At 49.3% G+C, this 14,181-nt stretch overlaps 1 protein-coding gene across 1 annotated transcript in view; it reads right to left on the bottom strand.

Moving 5' to 3' along the window:
• Nucleotides 1-14,181, bottom strand: part of ADGRB1 (adhesion G protein-coupled receptor B1) — a 203,992-nt gene that overhangs the window by 74,669 nt on the left and 115,142 nt on the right. The window contains exon 17 of the mRNA XM_074146079.1: nucleotides 13,658-13,799. Coding sequence (XP_074002180.1) covers nucleotides 13,658-13,799 — 142 coding nt within the window. The remainder of the gene's footprint in view (nucleotides 1-13,657; nucleotides 13,800-14,181) is intronic.

Genomic DNA, 14,181 nt, shown 5'->3' with positions numbered 1-14,181 from the left:
TCACCCATTATTGGGAACGCATTTGTGGCGCTGAGGGCCCCTTTTATGTAATTTGCCCAGTCTAACAGGCAATTCCGTGTAATTACAGTACACAAAAATCACCCAGAGAGACATCTTAACGTGCTACTATTTATTAACAATTGCTTACTCTTCACTCAGTATTGAGTCTGCTCTCAAGATACAACATGGCAATCTGCGTTTAGCAAACAGCCTTGATGAAGCTCTCACGGCGGAGGAGTGGTCACACGGCCGCTCGTTAATAGGAACTGTCAGGATAATTTCCTTTGCGCTGGTGGGGAATTACAGGAGTTAACAGGATGCATTATCTACCTGCCAGTCGTCAGCGCCACGGTCAGCTTGCTGCCACTCTTCGAACTACCAGACTGCACCCTCAATGCCTCAATTTCCAGTCCTGATATCACGGAGGGTTGGATCAGGCTCATATTAAATCTAAGGACCGCTCTCCTCCTGCTTAGCCAGCTGTTCCTAAACATATTCACTATCATTATTTAAAATACACTATGCTTTATTCGCTCCCCACCCCTTTCCCATTGCACTTTGCTTGGCCAAGCTACTGAAATCACTTTTCAGTTTAACGGGGTGGCTCTGATGAGTAGCCACAAGGCACTTTGCATCCCTCTGTGACCTGTTGTTTGGGAACCAGCGTGCCAAGCAAGGGAACGACAAGTGAGGAGTACAGGGGTCTATTCCCATCTTGCCCTCAGGTCAATTATGTATGTGTGGCTCCATCATTTAAGCCAATCTTTTTCAAAGTCCTCTCAACCAATCTGTTTTAGATTGCAAACACCGGCCTGAATTTCTCAGGGGCCTATTTTGACCCCCTGGAAATGGAAGAGAATAACACTGTTAGAATCATAGAATCATAGAATGGTTAGAGTTGGAAGGGACCTTAAAGAACATCGAGTTCCAACCCCCCTGCCAGGGCGGGGACACCTCCCACTAGACCAGGTTGCTCAAAGCCCCATCCAGCCTGACCCTGAACACCTCCAGGGATGGGGCAGCCACAGCTTCTCTGGGCAGCCTGTTCCAGTGTCTCACCACCCTCACAGCAAAGAATTTCTTCCTGATATCTAATCTAAATCTCCCCTCTTTCAGTTTAAAACCGTTACCCCTAATCCTATCACTCCACTCCCTGATCAAGAGTCCCTCCTCATCTCTCCTGTAGTTCTCTTAGGTACTGGAAGGGGCTGTAAAGGTCTCTCCAGAGCCTTCTCTTCTCCAGGCTGAACAACCCCAACTCTCTCAGCCTGTTCTCCATCTCCCTTCCAAAGCTGAATTCAGCTTAGATTTCTGATATGTGTAAATGCCTTAGGGGGTTCCTAGGGCTACGTCAGGACAATCAAGCACCAGCATCTCATTCTCTGCTGTGCAATATTAACATGGGAAGGTATGGAGGAGGGAGAGGAGAGAGCTTTTTGCTTAACTGTTTGTGAGCTGGCCAGATGGAGAGTCTGGTTTGCTTTTTGTGCAGATGGTAATTTGAATAGGTATTTAAGAAACGTGTAGACATGGCACTTCAGGGCATGCTCTAGTGCCCGAGATTGTTGGTTTGTGTCTGTTTATGGGTGGAGTGGTGGTGTGGTTGTGGGTGTTTGTTTTGGTTTGGTTTTGGTGTTTGGTGTTCTGGGGTTTGTTTTGTTTTGTTTTGTTTTGTTTTTGTTGTTGGTTGGACTCGATGATCTCAAAGGTCTCTTCCAACCAAAATATTCTGTGATTCTGTGATTCTGTAAGACTTGCTCGGTTCCAGCCTTTCCCTTTAAAGCATGTTGAGGAGAAAATAGAACCATTTTCCAGAATAAAGCTGCTAATAATCAAAATGGCCTATTCCTCTACGGGTACATGCTCTTTCCCCCTGAGACAACAGAGGCAGAAGTGAACTTTAATCAGATTGTGCAGTACCAATGACATAGTGTTCTATGACAGTACATGGCTGAAGCAGCAAAACTCTTATCTCGCTGTCAGTCCTAGAAAATAAAATGGTCCAGGACCCACTCCATTGGCCTGAGATGAAATGATACGGTATAGATAACATTCATACAAACTCAATGCTCAAAACAGAGCGGTCGTGTCCATACTGCCTAGTGGATCATTCATGGACCACATCTGGATGTTGCCAGTTGGCACAAGCCAAGACACAGCCAGGGAGCATTATAACAATTAAACGATAGGGACAATTACAGGATAGTGCTAGAGCCTTTGCTACAGAATTAATCCTTAATAATATTATTGTTATTATTACTATTAATAGCGTTATTTTACAGTATGTACATATGTTCTAACTATATTAAAAATGAACCCTCTTTACTGCTTCTTTCTGCTTGGGATTGTCCCTTCCCTGTACTATGCAAAGGAAAATTAATTCAAAGTCCATAACTGATTTGCAAGCTGGTCCTTGCATTACCCTTCTTGCGCTGGTTTCACAAGCATGCCTTCATCTCTAGTAACTTCCCAGCAGCAGAGCTGAGCACCTTGCAGGGAAACGTGATAAGATTTACACACAGTTAAAATAAAATAACTCCATGGCAGACTGGGAATGGAAAATGAGGGTGGAATCCAGACTGTGTTTATCCTGATTTAAGCAGTGTTTTGGTCCCATGCCAGGCGACAGCATTTCACCAAATTATTCCAAAACAGCCCGCTGTTTGTTTTACTTTATCAATGTCATGCTGATGAGTGATGCCAGACCGGCAGCTCTCCCTATAGCATGGGCAACGCTTGCCGCCTCCATCCCCCCACATCCTGCCCTTTGGAGAGACCCCACTGAGGAGCAGGAGAAGACCTGAGGTCACGGTATCTGGAGGAAGACTTCTGCCAAAGATGCTCATATCATAGAAACACAGAATCATAGAATGGTTCAGGTTAGAAGGGACCATAAAGATCATCAAGTTCCAACACCCCCCTGCCACAGGCAGGGACACTTCCCACTAGACCAGGTTGCTCAAAGCCCCATCCAACCTGGCCTTGAACATACCCAGGGATGGGGCATCCACAGCTTCTCTGGGCAACCTGTTCCAGTGCCTCACCACCCTCAGAGTAAAGAATTTCTTCCTAATATCTAATCTAAATTTCCCCTCTTTCAGTTTAATACCTTTACCCCTAATCCTCTCGCTCCACTCCCTGATAAAGGGTCCCTACCCATCTCTTCTGTAGGCCCCCTTTAGATATTGGAAGGCTGCCATAAGATTTCACCCTGCTGCCTATCAGGATGGAGAACTAAAGCCTATCTTCCCTTTCTCCTTCTAACATTCTTGCACGCTGAAGACCAGTCCTTAAAATAAAAGCTTCATCCAAAGAGCAAGCTATGAACACTTGTGCACAAGCCATCCCTAAAACACCTCTTAAACCCTGCCTGCATTCAGTTCCTTTGCAGATGCGATTCCTCTCCTGTAGGACCCAGGCAAAGCCTCCCATCTCCTACTGTTCAACCACTGAAGGTCCCCACACTGGCAATGGCTCCTGACCCAAACTCAGGTTGAACCAACAACCTTGAAGTAAAAGACGTCTCCAGCTCATTATCAGTCCTCAGAGGCCTTCAGGGCCTTACTGACTAGAGCTGGCTTCTGAAAAGGAGATGAAGGGATTTCAGTCATTCAGCAGATGATCGTTAAGCTGTTATGATGATAACGACAGCTTTATTCCCACTGCAATCTGAAGAGCCCGTGGGATCCAGCATGTTTCCACCCTCCCAGTGCAATAAACAGATGGTTACTGGGGGGACACTGGTGCTAACTCCCTCCACATGGAACAGTGATCTCAAAGCAGCTCTCAAGGAATGAGCTTCTGGCCCCGATGCCCATCTCACTCACAGATGAGTGATTGGGAAGTAAAACTGTAACAGCCCCTGGATTTACAACTGTACCGAATTGATATAAACAAGATCAAAACTGGCCCTGGTAGTAGGATATTCCCCAACTGGGGAATGGCTGACATGATTGCCATATTTAAAAGAGCAAAAAGAACAATTTGTCATGAAAAATGAAAGCATTGTCTTGCTTGTGGGAAAAGAGTCATTTTGCTTTCACAGATTTATAGAGTATATTCTTTATATCCATTTGGTTAGTAGGGCAGGTAGCGAGTGAGACTCGAGCTGCAGACTTAGTTTTGACTGACCGTTACCATGCACAGCATAATCCCAGTTTCTTGATTAGATAGTTGTAATGTTTAGAGGGAGTTTTCAAGCTCAAATATTCATAATTACAAGTCTGACATTTGTTTTCCATGTATATTGCCTATTTTCGCTTTAAGACTGCCATTATTGCCAAAATCTTGCCACTAGATTTGTCCACTCAGCTTTTCATAGATAGCAAAAGACGAAGGGCACAAGCCTTTCAGAAACTGATTCAATTTTGGTTTAAATGAGTAGGCATTTGTTGTAAAAAAATTATAATTATGTCTTAATTTCCACGATTCTATGACCATTCTATGATTTTATGTCTCACCTATGGTAATTACCATTACCTATGGTAATTCAAGGGCAACCTTAGCCTTTAGGCAGGGCACAACAGTGCTCAGTGGTGAAGCAGCTTGCCAAAATTACCTGAAAAAGGCTTTTCTAGGCCAAAGTACTATGGAGATGGGTGCAGAACGCTATAAGAAAGACAAGCAACGCTCAACAGTTCGACTGACTCTCCAAATACAACGTTCTTAGTCCTTGAAGTGCTTTGAAAAGGGAGGTAATCTCATTTAGCACTAATGCGCTGACTCCCACCCCTGATGAGCCCGTGAAACCCAGCCTCCATCACCCACTTGTTATCATTTTCAAATGAGCACCTTTGTGATGTCTCCCACGCCATCCTCCGCCTCGGGAGAAGCTCCCCAAAAACCACCTAGCAAGCTACCCAGTGCTCTTGCTTCAAACCTCCTCTGTAAAACCCTGCAATGCCTACAAAACAATCCTGACGATGGCAGATGTGCCACGACTTGCTGCGGATCGCGATGACTAATGCCCTCGTGCTGTTTACATGTGCCCCCACACCCGCCTGTATCCAAGCATCCTTGTATTTCAGCTGGAAATTTCAGCTGCACTCCACCTATTTTGGTGGAATTTGTGGCTGTTTCAGCAGGGAGCAGATTGAAGTTGTGCTCCACAGGGAAGCCTCCCAGGTGATGTGGGGGTCCAAATAACCCATGGTAAATATAAACTAATAGTGGATCAACAGCTACGGCTGGATACAGAAAGCAGGTAAGGTAGTGTCTCCAATCATTGACAGACCCTGTGATTTTTCCAAGTATGTGCCCTAACCCAACCAGGCCTTCCCCATCTGCCTCCGTCCCATTCCTCTACCCCCCAGCAATGTGCCACACATCTGCCACATTTCTGTCTTCTACACAGCAAGAAGCAGACGCAAAGGTGCTCGAGTTTACAGAATTTGAATCATAAAATCGTAGCATGGTTAGAGTTGGAAGGGACCTTAAAGATCATTGAGTTCCAATCCCCCTGCCCTGGGCAAGGACACCTCCCACTAGACCAGGTTTGCTCAAAGCCCCATCCAGCCTGGCCTTGAACACCTCCAGGGATGGGGCATCCACAACTTTTATTACAGGCAAGAGGGTGGGAAAAGACCTGACACACTCAGCTCACCTGTTCCCCTGCCTCAAAGCCATCTAAACCATCCCCAGCCTGTTCAAGAAAACCTTTGCTGATGGAGCCTAGGCTCTTGGTGTTTGAAGAAGGTTTTCCTTTCTGCCTAAATTAAATCTTTCTCACTGCAATTTGAGTCCAATCCCCAGCAGACACAGAAAGAAGATTACTCCCTTTCCGCGACTACCTTCTACCCATTTGAAGACTATTATCCTCCTTCCCCTCAGCCTCTTCTCCTTGCGAGAAGAGTCAACCCGTCTCACAGACCTCACCTCTGCTCACCATCAGCGTGGAGGTACCACAGCTCTGACACATCATCCTCTCCCACACACGTACTCACACGCTCCCACCCTCGCGTACGGTACCAGTCATCCTGCTTGAACACAGAGCAGAGCATCCCCGGGGAGGTACCGCTCACCCGCTTCGTTCACATTTCTGGCCCTGGATGGCTCAAATCTGCCCGCGCTGACTCTGAGAGCTGCTTTCTGAGCTCTTAGGAAAGGGGAAAGTGGGAATTGGGAAGACCCTGGTGTCCTGGCTTAAATCCACACCTCCTTTAACGGAGCAGTAAGCTGTGGCTGGGTAATAGGGCAGCTGTCACACTTGCTAAGCCGCCTTCATGGCAACAAGCCATTAAGCACTGCAGCTCAAAATAAGCACCAAACCCCTCAGGAATGCCTGGACATGCAGTAACCCAGACACGCACGGTCAGTCTTTAATTTCAGCTGGAAACAAGGGACTAACCTCAGCCCTGGTCTGCTCCTGGGGTGACTTGGTTAACTCTTGCCTTTACACCAAAGGGTGAATTTGGCTGGGTATTACTCACACTGAAGCACTGAATCCCACATCAGTTTTAAGCTCCCAGCCACTTGATCATGTTCCTCTCCCACGTTCCCCTCCAGATGAAGAGATACAGGGTGATGCAGCATTTGCCTGCAGAACAGTCACTGCCAGGGCTGCGCGGAGCTCGCTGGCTCCGGCTCGCGGGGGGGGAAGAGCTGCAGCCCCCACGTTGCTGCAATCCCACCACCTGGAGTTTCAGTGTTGAGTTAAAGAGCCGAGCGATTCCACGAGCGCAAAGCAGAAACTTGGCGGAAGGAAAAGCTGTCAGCTGTGAAAATCTACCGAACTACCCGCTGGATCGACAGACAGCTGAATCTGCAGACAGTCGTGAAGGAGGTGGGATGCTGGATGACTGCTTATTATGCTGAGCCAAATCCTCCTATTATTACCTTGTGTGCTACCTGTCGTCTTTTAATATATTCAAGTGTTGTCTCTCCTAGAAGCACAGAACTGAAAGGGATTTCCTATCACCCTCGTCTCTGGTTCCTTTCCTATACGCATTCCGACACTGATCACTTATTTGCTGATGGGATCCCTTCTTAAACATATGTGTACAGCATACAGCAACGGCAATCTCCATTCACATCTCCCACCAAAATAACAAACCCAGGGCTCCTCCACTCCCTGGAGCACAGCACAAGCTCTATCAGTAATCCTCCTTCCTCTAAAAACCCAACATAAATCATCTGTAGACTGACTCCGGATCCTCTCCAAACTCAAATGAGATTTAGCCCCAATTCACTCTGCAGTGCATGCTGACAGACTTCAGGTCAGTGATGACAAAGCAAACGTTTAAAAGCAGGTGACTTCCAGCCAAGGGACAATGCAGGATCCCAATTCAGCCCCCTCTGCTGAAAGGCCACGTTTGAAAAATAATGCAATTCTTTTAAGAGCGAGCCAGACTGTGGGTTGGCCCATTTGGCCATCTAAGGGCATCACACGTCCTCTCTACTCTCTAATCGTATTACGAGAGAGAGTAGGAGGAGAAAACTGTCTGCCCAGCTGGTTCGTACTCTATCTTCTCCGTGCTTTCAACGCCTGCTGAAACTCAGGGGGACTATCCTGGGTTTAGTGAAAAGAGCATCCCTGCTGAGCGAAGGAAAGACAAGCTTGTGATTTGCAGAATCACAGCCTGCTCCTACGGGCTGCCACAGACCTCAGGGAAAGGTACCCCTGAGAAAACACAGCAGCTGTTCCTCCCGTGGAGCAGGAGATGGGTGAATCCCACAAACCCCTAGCATTTATACCATAACCTTCCCCAATCTCAGCATAAAGCTCTCCTGAGATGGGCAGGAGTCCAGATGGAGTCCCTTCCTCACTCTCACTATATCCAACTCTGGAGTCCTCAGCACAGGAAGGACATGGACCTCTTGGAGCGGGTCCAGAGAAGGACCACAAAGATGCTCCAAGGCCTGGAGGCCCTCTGCTGTGAGGACAGGCTGAGAGAGGTGGGGTTGTTCAGCCTGGAGAAGAGAAGGCTCCGGGGAGACCTTGTAGCAGCCTTCCAGCACCTAAAGGACTAGAGGACCTATAGGAGAGGTGGGGAGGGACTCTATCACTGTGTTGTAGCAATAGGACGAGGAGGAAGGGTTTTAAACTGAAAGAGTGGAGACTTAGATTAGGTATTAGGAAGAAATTCTTCACTCTGAGGGTGGTGAGACACTGGAACAGGTTGCCCAGAGAAGTTGTGGAAGCCCAATCCCTGGAGGTGTTCAAGGCCAGGTTAGATGGGGCTTTGAGCAACCTGGTCTGGTGGGAGGTGTCCCTGCCCAGGGCAGGGGGGTTGGAACTCGATGATCTTTAAGGTCCCTTCCAACCCCACCCCTCCTATGATTCCATGATTCTATATCCAGGGAGAGTCCAGCAGTAACAGCACAGATCCCCAGGAAATTTTATGAAGCCTTTCCCATTCAAGGGCTCCACAGCAAGAGGCACAATCAGTTCCTGAGAGACACTCTACGCGCAGCAGCATCCCAGAGAGGGCAGGGTGATTGCGGGAAGAGGTGCCAACAGCACAAGCGCGGGAGGTTTGCAGAGGATTTGGACCACAAAAGCCCAAAATGTTTGCAGCTCAGCAATGTTCGCCCTGGCACAGCTCTTGCTAACTGAGCAAACGGAGGCTCCTAATGCTCTCTCAGGGAAATGACAGCACTCGGTGCCTTCTGTAGCACCCTTCAAGCTTGGGGCACTGTGCAAACACGGATGCACACAGCCTGGGATGTCACCTGCAAGGGTGCTGCAGCTGGGGAAACGGAAGCAGAAAACAACAAAGTGATTAGCCCAAGGTCACAATTTCCCTTACAGGCACAGAAACAGCTCTCGGCCTGTAGCTTAGCCAATAAGCCCAGATACACCAGTCTGAAAACTCTTCCCTAGACCTCCTCTGTGCAAACCGGCAGTGGTTTGATGCCTTAAGAACTTCGAGCTGGGCAAAACTGAGAACTTCCTGTCAGCAGAAAAAGTCCAGCTTTTGAATCAGAGTTAATATTGCAGGAGAAGCAGCATCATTATTAATGAAACCTGAAAATTATTGTAAGCGTGAGAACTGGCTGTTCTCGAGGTATGCAAAAGGCTTTGTTCTTATCCAGACTCCAAATCTCACGTGATAAACGACGGTAGAATATAAATGTTAAAATGTTCATAAAATGTTCAAATAAAGTGCTTCGGTCTTATCAATGTGAAACACTGCTATAATTTTCCATCAAAAAGTTGTCAGAACTGCTACACCCTTACAAAATATTTTAATTCATTAACATCAACATTTTTCCAGGGGAAAAGCATGCTGCTGGAAAACCTGAATCTACTCCCTGTGCAAGTGAGGTCGTACAGAGTTTTAGGACCTCAAAATAACCCACCTTGTGTCTGCCCACCCTCCCTGAAGTACACACACCTCAGGGCAATCTTTTCAGAGGGAAGATCTTCAAGATACAGCAAGATCACACCAGACCTGCACGTGGAATCCCTTCCCACAGCCTGCTCAGCCAAGACATACACTGAAACCTTTCTCTGCACGCTTCATTATTTCCCCAGAGTAAAAAGGATTTCTTCCTCTCTGCTCTACACACAACACCAAGATGTTTTCAGGAAAAAAAAAAAAAAAGTTGAGAGAGAAGCTCAGAAGCCGTTGTCCCTTTGGGTAGGAAGCATACCATGAAAGGTGCCTCGCATTCATGCAAACTGGAGATAACAATGAACAAAGCCTCTTCCAACACCTTGGGAATTTGTAGGGTCAGGGCTGCCCACTGCATATACTCACCTGCCTTGCCAGCACGCTTCCAAGTCAGCTCTGTGCTTCGGTCTGCTACAACACACCCCCAAAAAATACACAGGTGCTGTACAACCCTTCCAGCTAATCGTTTGCCTGTCAGTAAATGCCATCGCAGAGATAAGATGTTCAAAAAATTCAGCACGGACACAAGCAGCTGAGCATCCATCCAAGTTCTTGCCACCAGCACTTTCCAACCTTCACTAACACTGGAAATAAGAGCAGAGCTCACACACCCAACTGATCGGCCGCATCTCTGCGGACGAGGCTACAGGGCAGAAAGCCCATGTTTGTACAGTCTTACTATGGTCCTAAGTGCTGTAAGAACCAAGTTTTAAAGCCTGATGGACTTTATAAAGGCCAGTCATGAGCTGGTAGGCAGGAGAGACAACACGAGCCAAACTCAAACAGACAACCAAAGAGTGAAAGGCTCTCCCGCACATCCTCAGGCTCCCGCTCTCTTTCCTCCCCATCTCCAACAAACTGCCAAAACTGCCACGAAATATTGAAAAAACACCACCGCAAGACTCTTAATCACACTGACCGCGGTTTGCAAAGGTTTAGTTTGAACACTTGGCTCCAATTTCCTTTTGCCCTTATTCTTTACTAGCACTGCTATTATGCAGGTGTAGCATCAGAGCGTGTCAATCCCCTTGCCCTACCAAGCTGTGCACGCTATAAAACCAAAATGAGAAAGCAGCCCCAAAAAGCTTGTCTGTGTTCCTTAATCTAAGAGGTTTTAATCTTTCATGGTGGTCAAACACCAATTGCGCCGAACCAGTGCAAGAGGCTGCCTCTGTCTAGTCGAAATAAGGAAATCGGACCCAGAGAAAGAGGCAAATTTGAACTCCAGCTTTTGAGCCGAACAGCTCCATCACTGTTTAAGGACGTCTGTCTGCAAAACTGATTCAAAACACCGCACCTTCAGCCCCTAACTTCATTGAAATCAAGGAAAACTGCTTCCTTTTCCCACCACATGAGCAACTCTCAGGGCCCAACCGTGGAAACTCTGTCCTTGGCAAGTCCAAATTGTCTGCCTGAGCATCACCAGTCACCCCCTACAAGTCTTTCCTGGTCCTTTTTCATTGCAAAGAAGCTGTGCCCATAGCAGGGTTACAAATATTTCAAACTGCCAGGGCCAAAGACTCCAGAAGGGAGATTTATAGCAATAAATAATATTAATGACACAGGCGGACAGAGCTTCTTGTCCTGAGAGCTCCAAAGGCACATGAAAAACTGCACTATAAATGTCACCACCGCAGACACCAACGATGATGAGATGCCACCTCTGGGGAAGGGAGGCAGCGTGGGCTTGCTCAGAATGACACTCGGTCAGGAATCCGAGGGTGGTACCATGAGGACCTGGATGAACAACGCTCTACAGCATCATCAAACCCTGGGCTTTGCTGAGTTGGGGGGCTCAGGAGGTAGCCAGGCCCCAGCTTCCCTCCCAGTATGGCCAAAGGACTCATCCTGATGCTGGAGTTGACTCCAGGCTGGGAAAAAAAAATGAGTTGTGAAAACGTAACCCAACCAGCAGCCAGTGGAGTTGGAAAGCGGGCGAAGGAAGCAATTTTAGGCCTAAACCCCAAAGGACCAGCTGAGAGGTTAGTTGCAGATATAATAAAACATGCCTGGGGGAAGGAACTGCATCCTCCTGCAGCCAAGCCCACTCTCAGATGCGAAAATACTTGCACTGATGATAAAGGGCTTACACCAACCCTGTGTTATCCAGGTAACACTCCAAACACCGAGAGCTGAGGGGGTAGCAATATCTGCCCTTGTCAAATTAACCATTTTTTTTCCTAACTGTTTAGTTAAATAATACCAAGCACCGCATGAACATAAAGACTTCGCCCTCCGTTAGAGAAACTTCTGCTTTAGCCAAGTCAAAGACTCCTTTCTCTCTTCCCACGCTGCCTGGTCCTCTGCCCACTTCCAGAAAAAACATCAGCAGAGGACCTTCACCAGCAGCTCAGCTGCACACCTGGGCTGGCTTCATTTCAGGCTTCGCTTAAAAGTATTTCTGCGGCAGAAATCACAATTTATTCTCTCTGACCATGCAACCTCCCTAAACTTTGTCAGGACTGGGTCACTTGCAACAACAGCACAAACTCCTTCCTGCCCTGGACAAGGCTCATCCATCCGTCATCCTGGTGGTCATCACAACCTCTGGAGCTGGGCATTTAAGCTGCTGTAGCTTGGGCTGAAGGGTGAAGCGTTTCTTCTGGCAGAACACAGCCCTGCAGGCTCACAGGGCAGCTGTGGAGCAGTAGGGAACAGAGCTGCAGGAGATGGCTCATCTCAGCTCAGCCTGGCCACCTAGAGAAGGCTGGGTACCACTCCTGGAGACCACTAGCCCAGCAGGCTACCTCCCTGCCCGCTTAGTTTCAATCAGATCCCAGCCTGCCAGGTGGGAAGACAGGGAAACAACAACCCGTGGAAGAAGACTGGTATAGGGACACCAGCACCAATACAATCAGCTCCTTCCGGGTCCCTTCCAAGCGGGAACCCAGTCCTGGTCCTACTTTCAAGCATCCTTCAACCGGCGCATCTCTACCGAGAGCAGAAGCTTGGTGCCTCTCTCAAGAGGACCCCAAGAGTGGCTCTACCCGACGCCCCAAAGCCCATTTCACAACCCTGTAGTGGCTGGGCCTGCACAGGGCCCGGGCAAATACAACCAACACTGTGTCTTTAAAACCACTTCAGTGCAGATGTTGTTTCCATGGTAACTAGTGGACCAAATACATTAGTGTTTCTAATAATAAACCAAACCTTCATCTTGGAAAATGTGATCCCCCCCCTCCCTTTACCACCATCACCCTTCCTTTCTTCCTTTCCCCTCCCCTTTCGCTGAATTAAGCCAGCATTTAACAAGCAAGGCATAATTAGTAAATAATTGCAAGGGCCCAGTAACTCCCAGTGCCCAGGCAGATGGAGAAGCGCTAGGTGGAAGGGAGGGGAGCTTTGCTCTGCGAACCTGGGAACTGTCCAAAAAGGGATGAACTACTTAAAAAAAAAAAAAAAAAGAAGAAAAAAAAAAAAAAGCACAAGGTGGAAGAGAGGAGCTTGTGATGCCCCTTTTGACCACCCTGGGGTCGCCTTTGGTGACCCCATCTCTGACTCAGGGTGCAGCCGCCCAGTGATAATTTCTAGGAATCTTGCACTTTTTTTTTTTTTTTTTTTTTTTTTTTTTCCGGAGGCTCCGTCCGAGACGCGGCACCGGCTTCATGTCACCGACAGCGGCCAAAACTTCCCAACTCTTCCCCTCCACGGCCCTTTATTCCAGAGCGGGGACACCCCCTCACCCCTAAAAAAGCGTGGGGAGGTGAGAAAGTCCCCAAGGCAGGGAGGAGGGGGGGGGGGGGGGCACGACACGGTCGAGCTGCGGAGGGGAGGGAAGGGAGGCGGCGAGGGGCGATTCCTCCCCCTCAAAATAAGACACGTGCGAAGGTTTCGTGCGTGGGGAGCCCCCGGGAGTGAACACGCCCGGCGGGGGTTGATCGCCCCCCACGTTTAACGGTATTTATATTTCAAACACACAGCGCAGGGATGGAGGGATGGGAGGAAAAGGGGGAAGCAGTGCAGCAGCAGCCCCAATGTGTGTGGTGTGTGTGTGTCCCCCCCGCAAAGCTGCGGTCAGGGGCGAGGGGAAGGGGAGAGGAAGGGCGCCGGGGGGGGGGGGGAGAAGGGGGAGGGTGATGCAAAGCTTCACGGTGTTGTCGCCACGGGGGCTGGGGATCTGTCCCCTCCGCCTCTCCCCCCCAGGTACGCGGTACCCCAAAAGCCGCACGGCCGAGGATGCTCCGCTCCATCCCGGTCGCGTCCCTTTCCCTCCCTCTTTATTTTCCCTTCTCCCCCCACACCGCGTGTGTGTGTGTGTGGGGGGGTGTGTGTGCGTGTCCCCCTTCCTTCTCCCCTCTGCTCCTCCCTCCGCGGCGACTCACCATGTCGGGACTGAGCTGGGCTAAGATGGCGAAGGCGGAGAGCCGGTCACACAGGCACTTGGTCCGGGAGGCGTCGAGCGGGACCGTTCGGCAGCCGCGCCAGGACCAGGCGCCGGGCGGAGAGGCGGAGGCGGAGGCTCGGCTGGAAGGGAGGAAGGAAAGGAGGGAGGGAGGGACGGGGCGGTGGAGCGGGGAGAGAGAGAGAGAGAGAGAGAGGGAGAGCGGCCGTCAGGGCGGGCGGGGAGAGGGCACCGCGCCCCCCGCCGCCTCCCGGCCACCCTCAGCATCACCCACCACCACCCACCCCCCCTTCCCTTCCCCCGGGACCTGGATCTCTTAGTACCGGTCCTGGTCCTGGTCCACCCCCCGGGTCACCTCTCTGACCCCTTCATCGCCCCCCACCCATGTAAAAGTCCCCCGCCACCCCTTAGGGCTACCCTGCCTCACTTTCCCCTACATACAACTCCCTAACCCTATAGCCCATACATCCCATATATGCACACATAACCACGTAACACACACCC

This window comes from Numenius arquata, chromosome 3 (assembly GCF_964106895.1).
Source record: "Numenius arquata chromosome 3, bNumArq3.hap1.1, whole genome shotgun sequence".
In the NCBI taxonomy this organism is placed as follows: Eukaryota; Metazoa; Chordata; class Aves; order Charadriiformes; family Scolopacidae; genus Numenius; species Numenius arquata.
The sequence above is the reverse complement of the archived record's forward strand: the minus strand, read 5'-3'. Positions and strand labels throughout refer to the sequence as shown.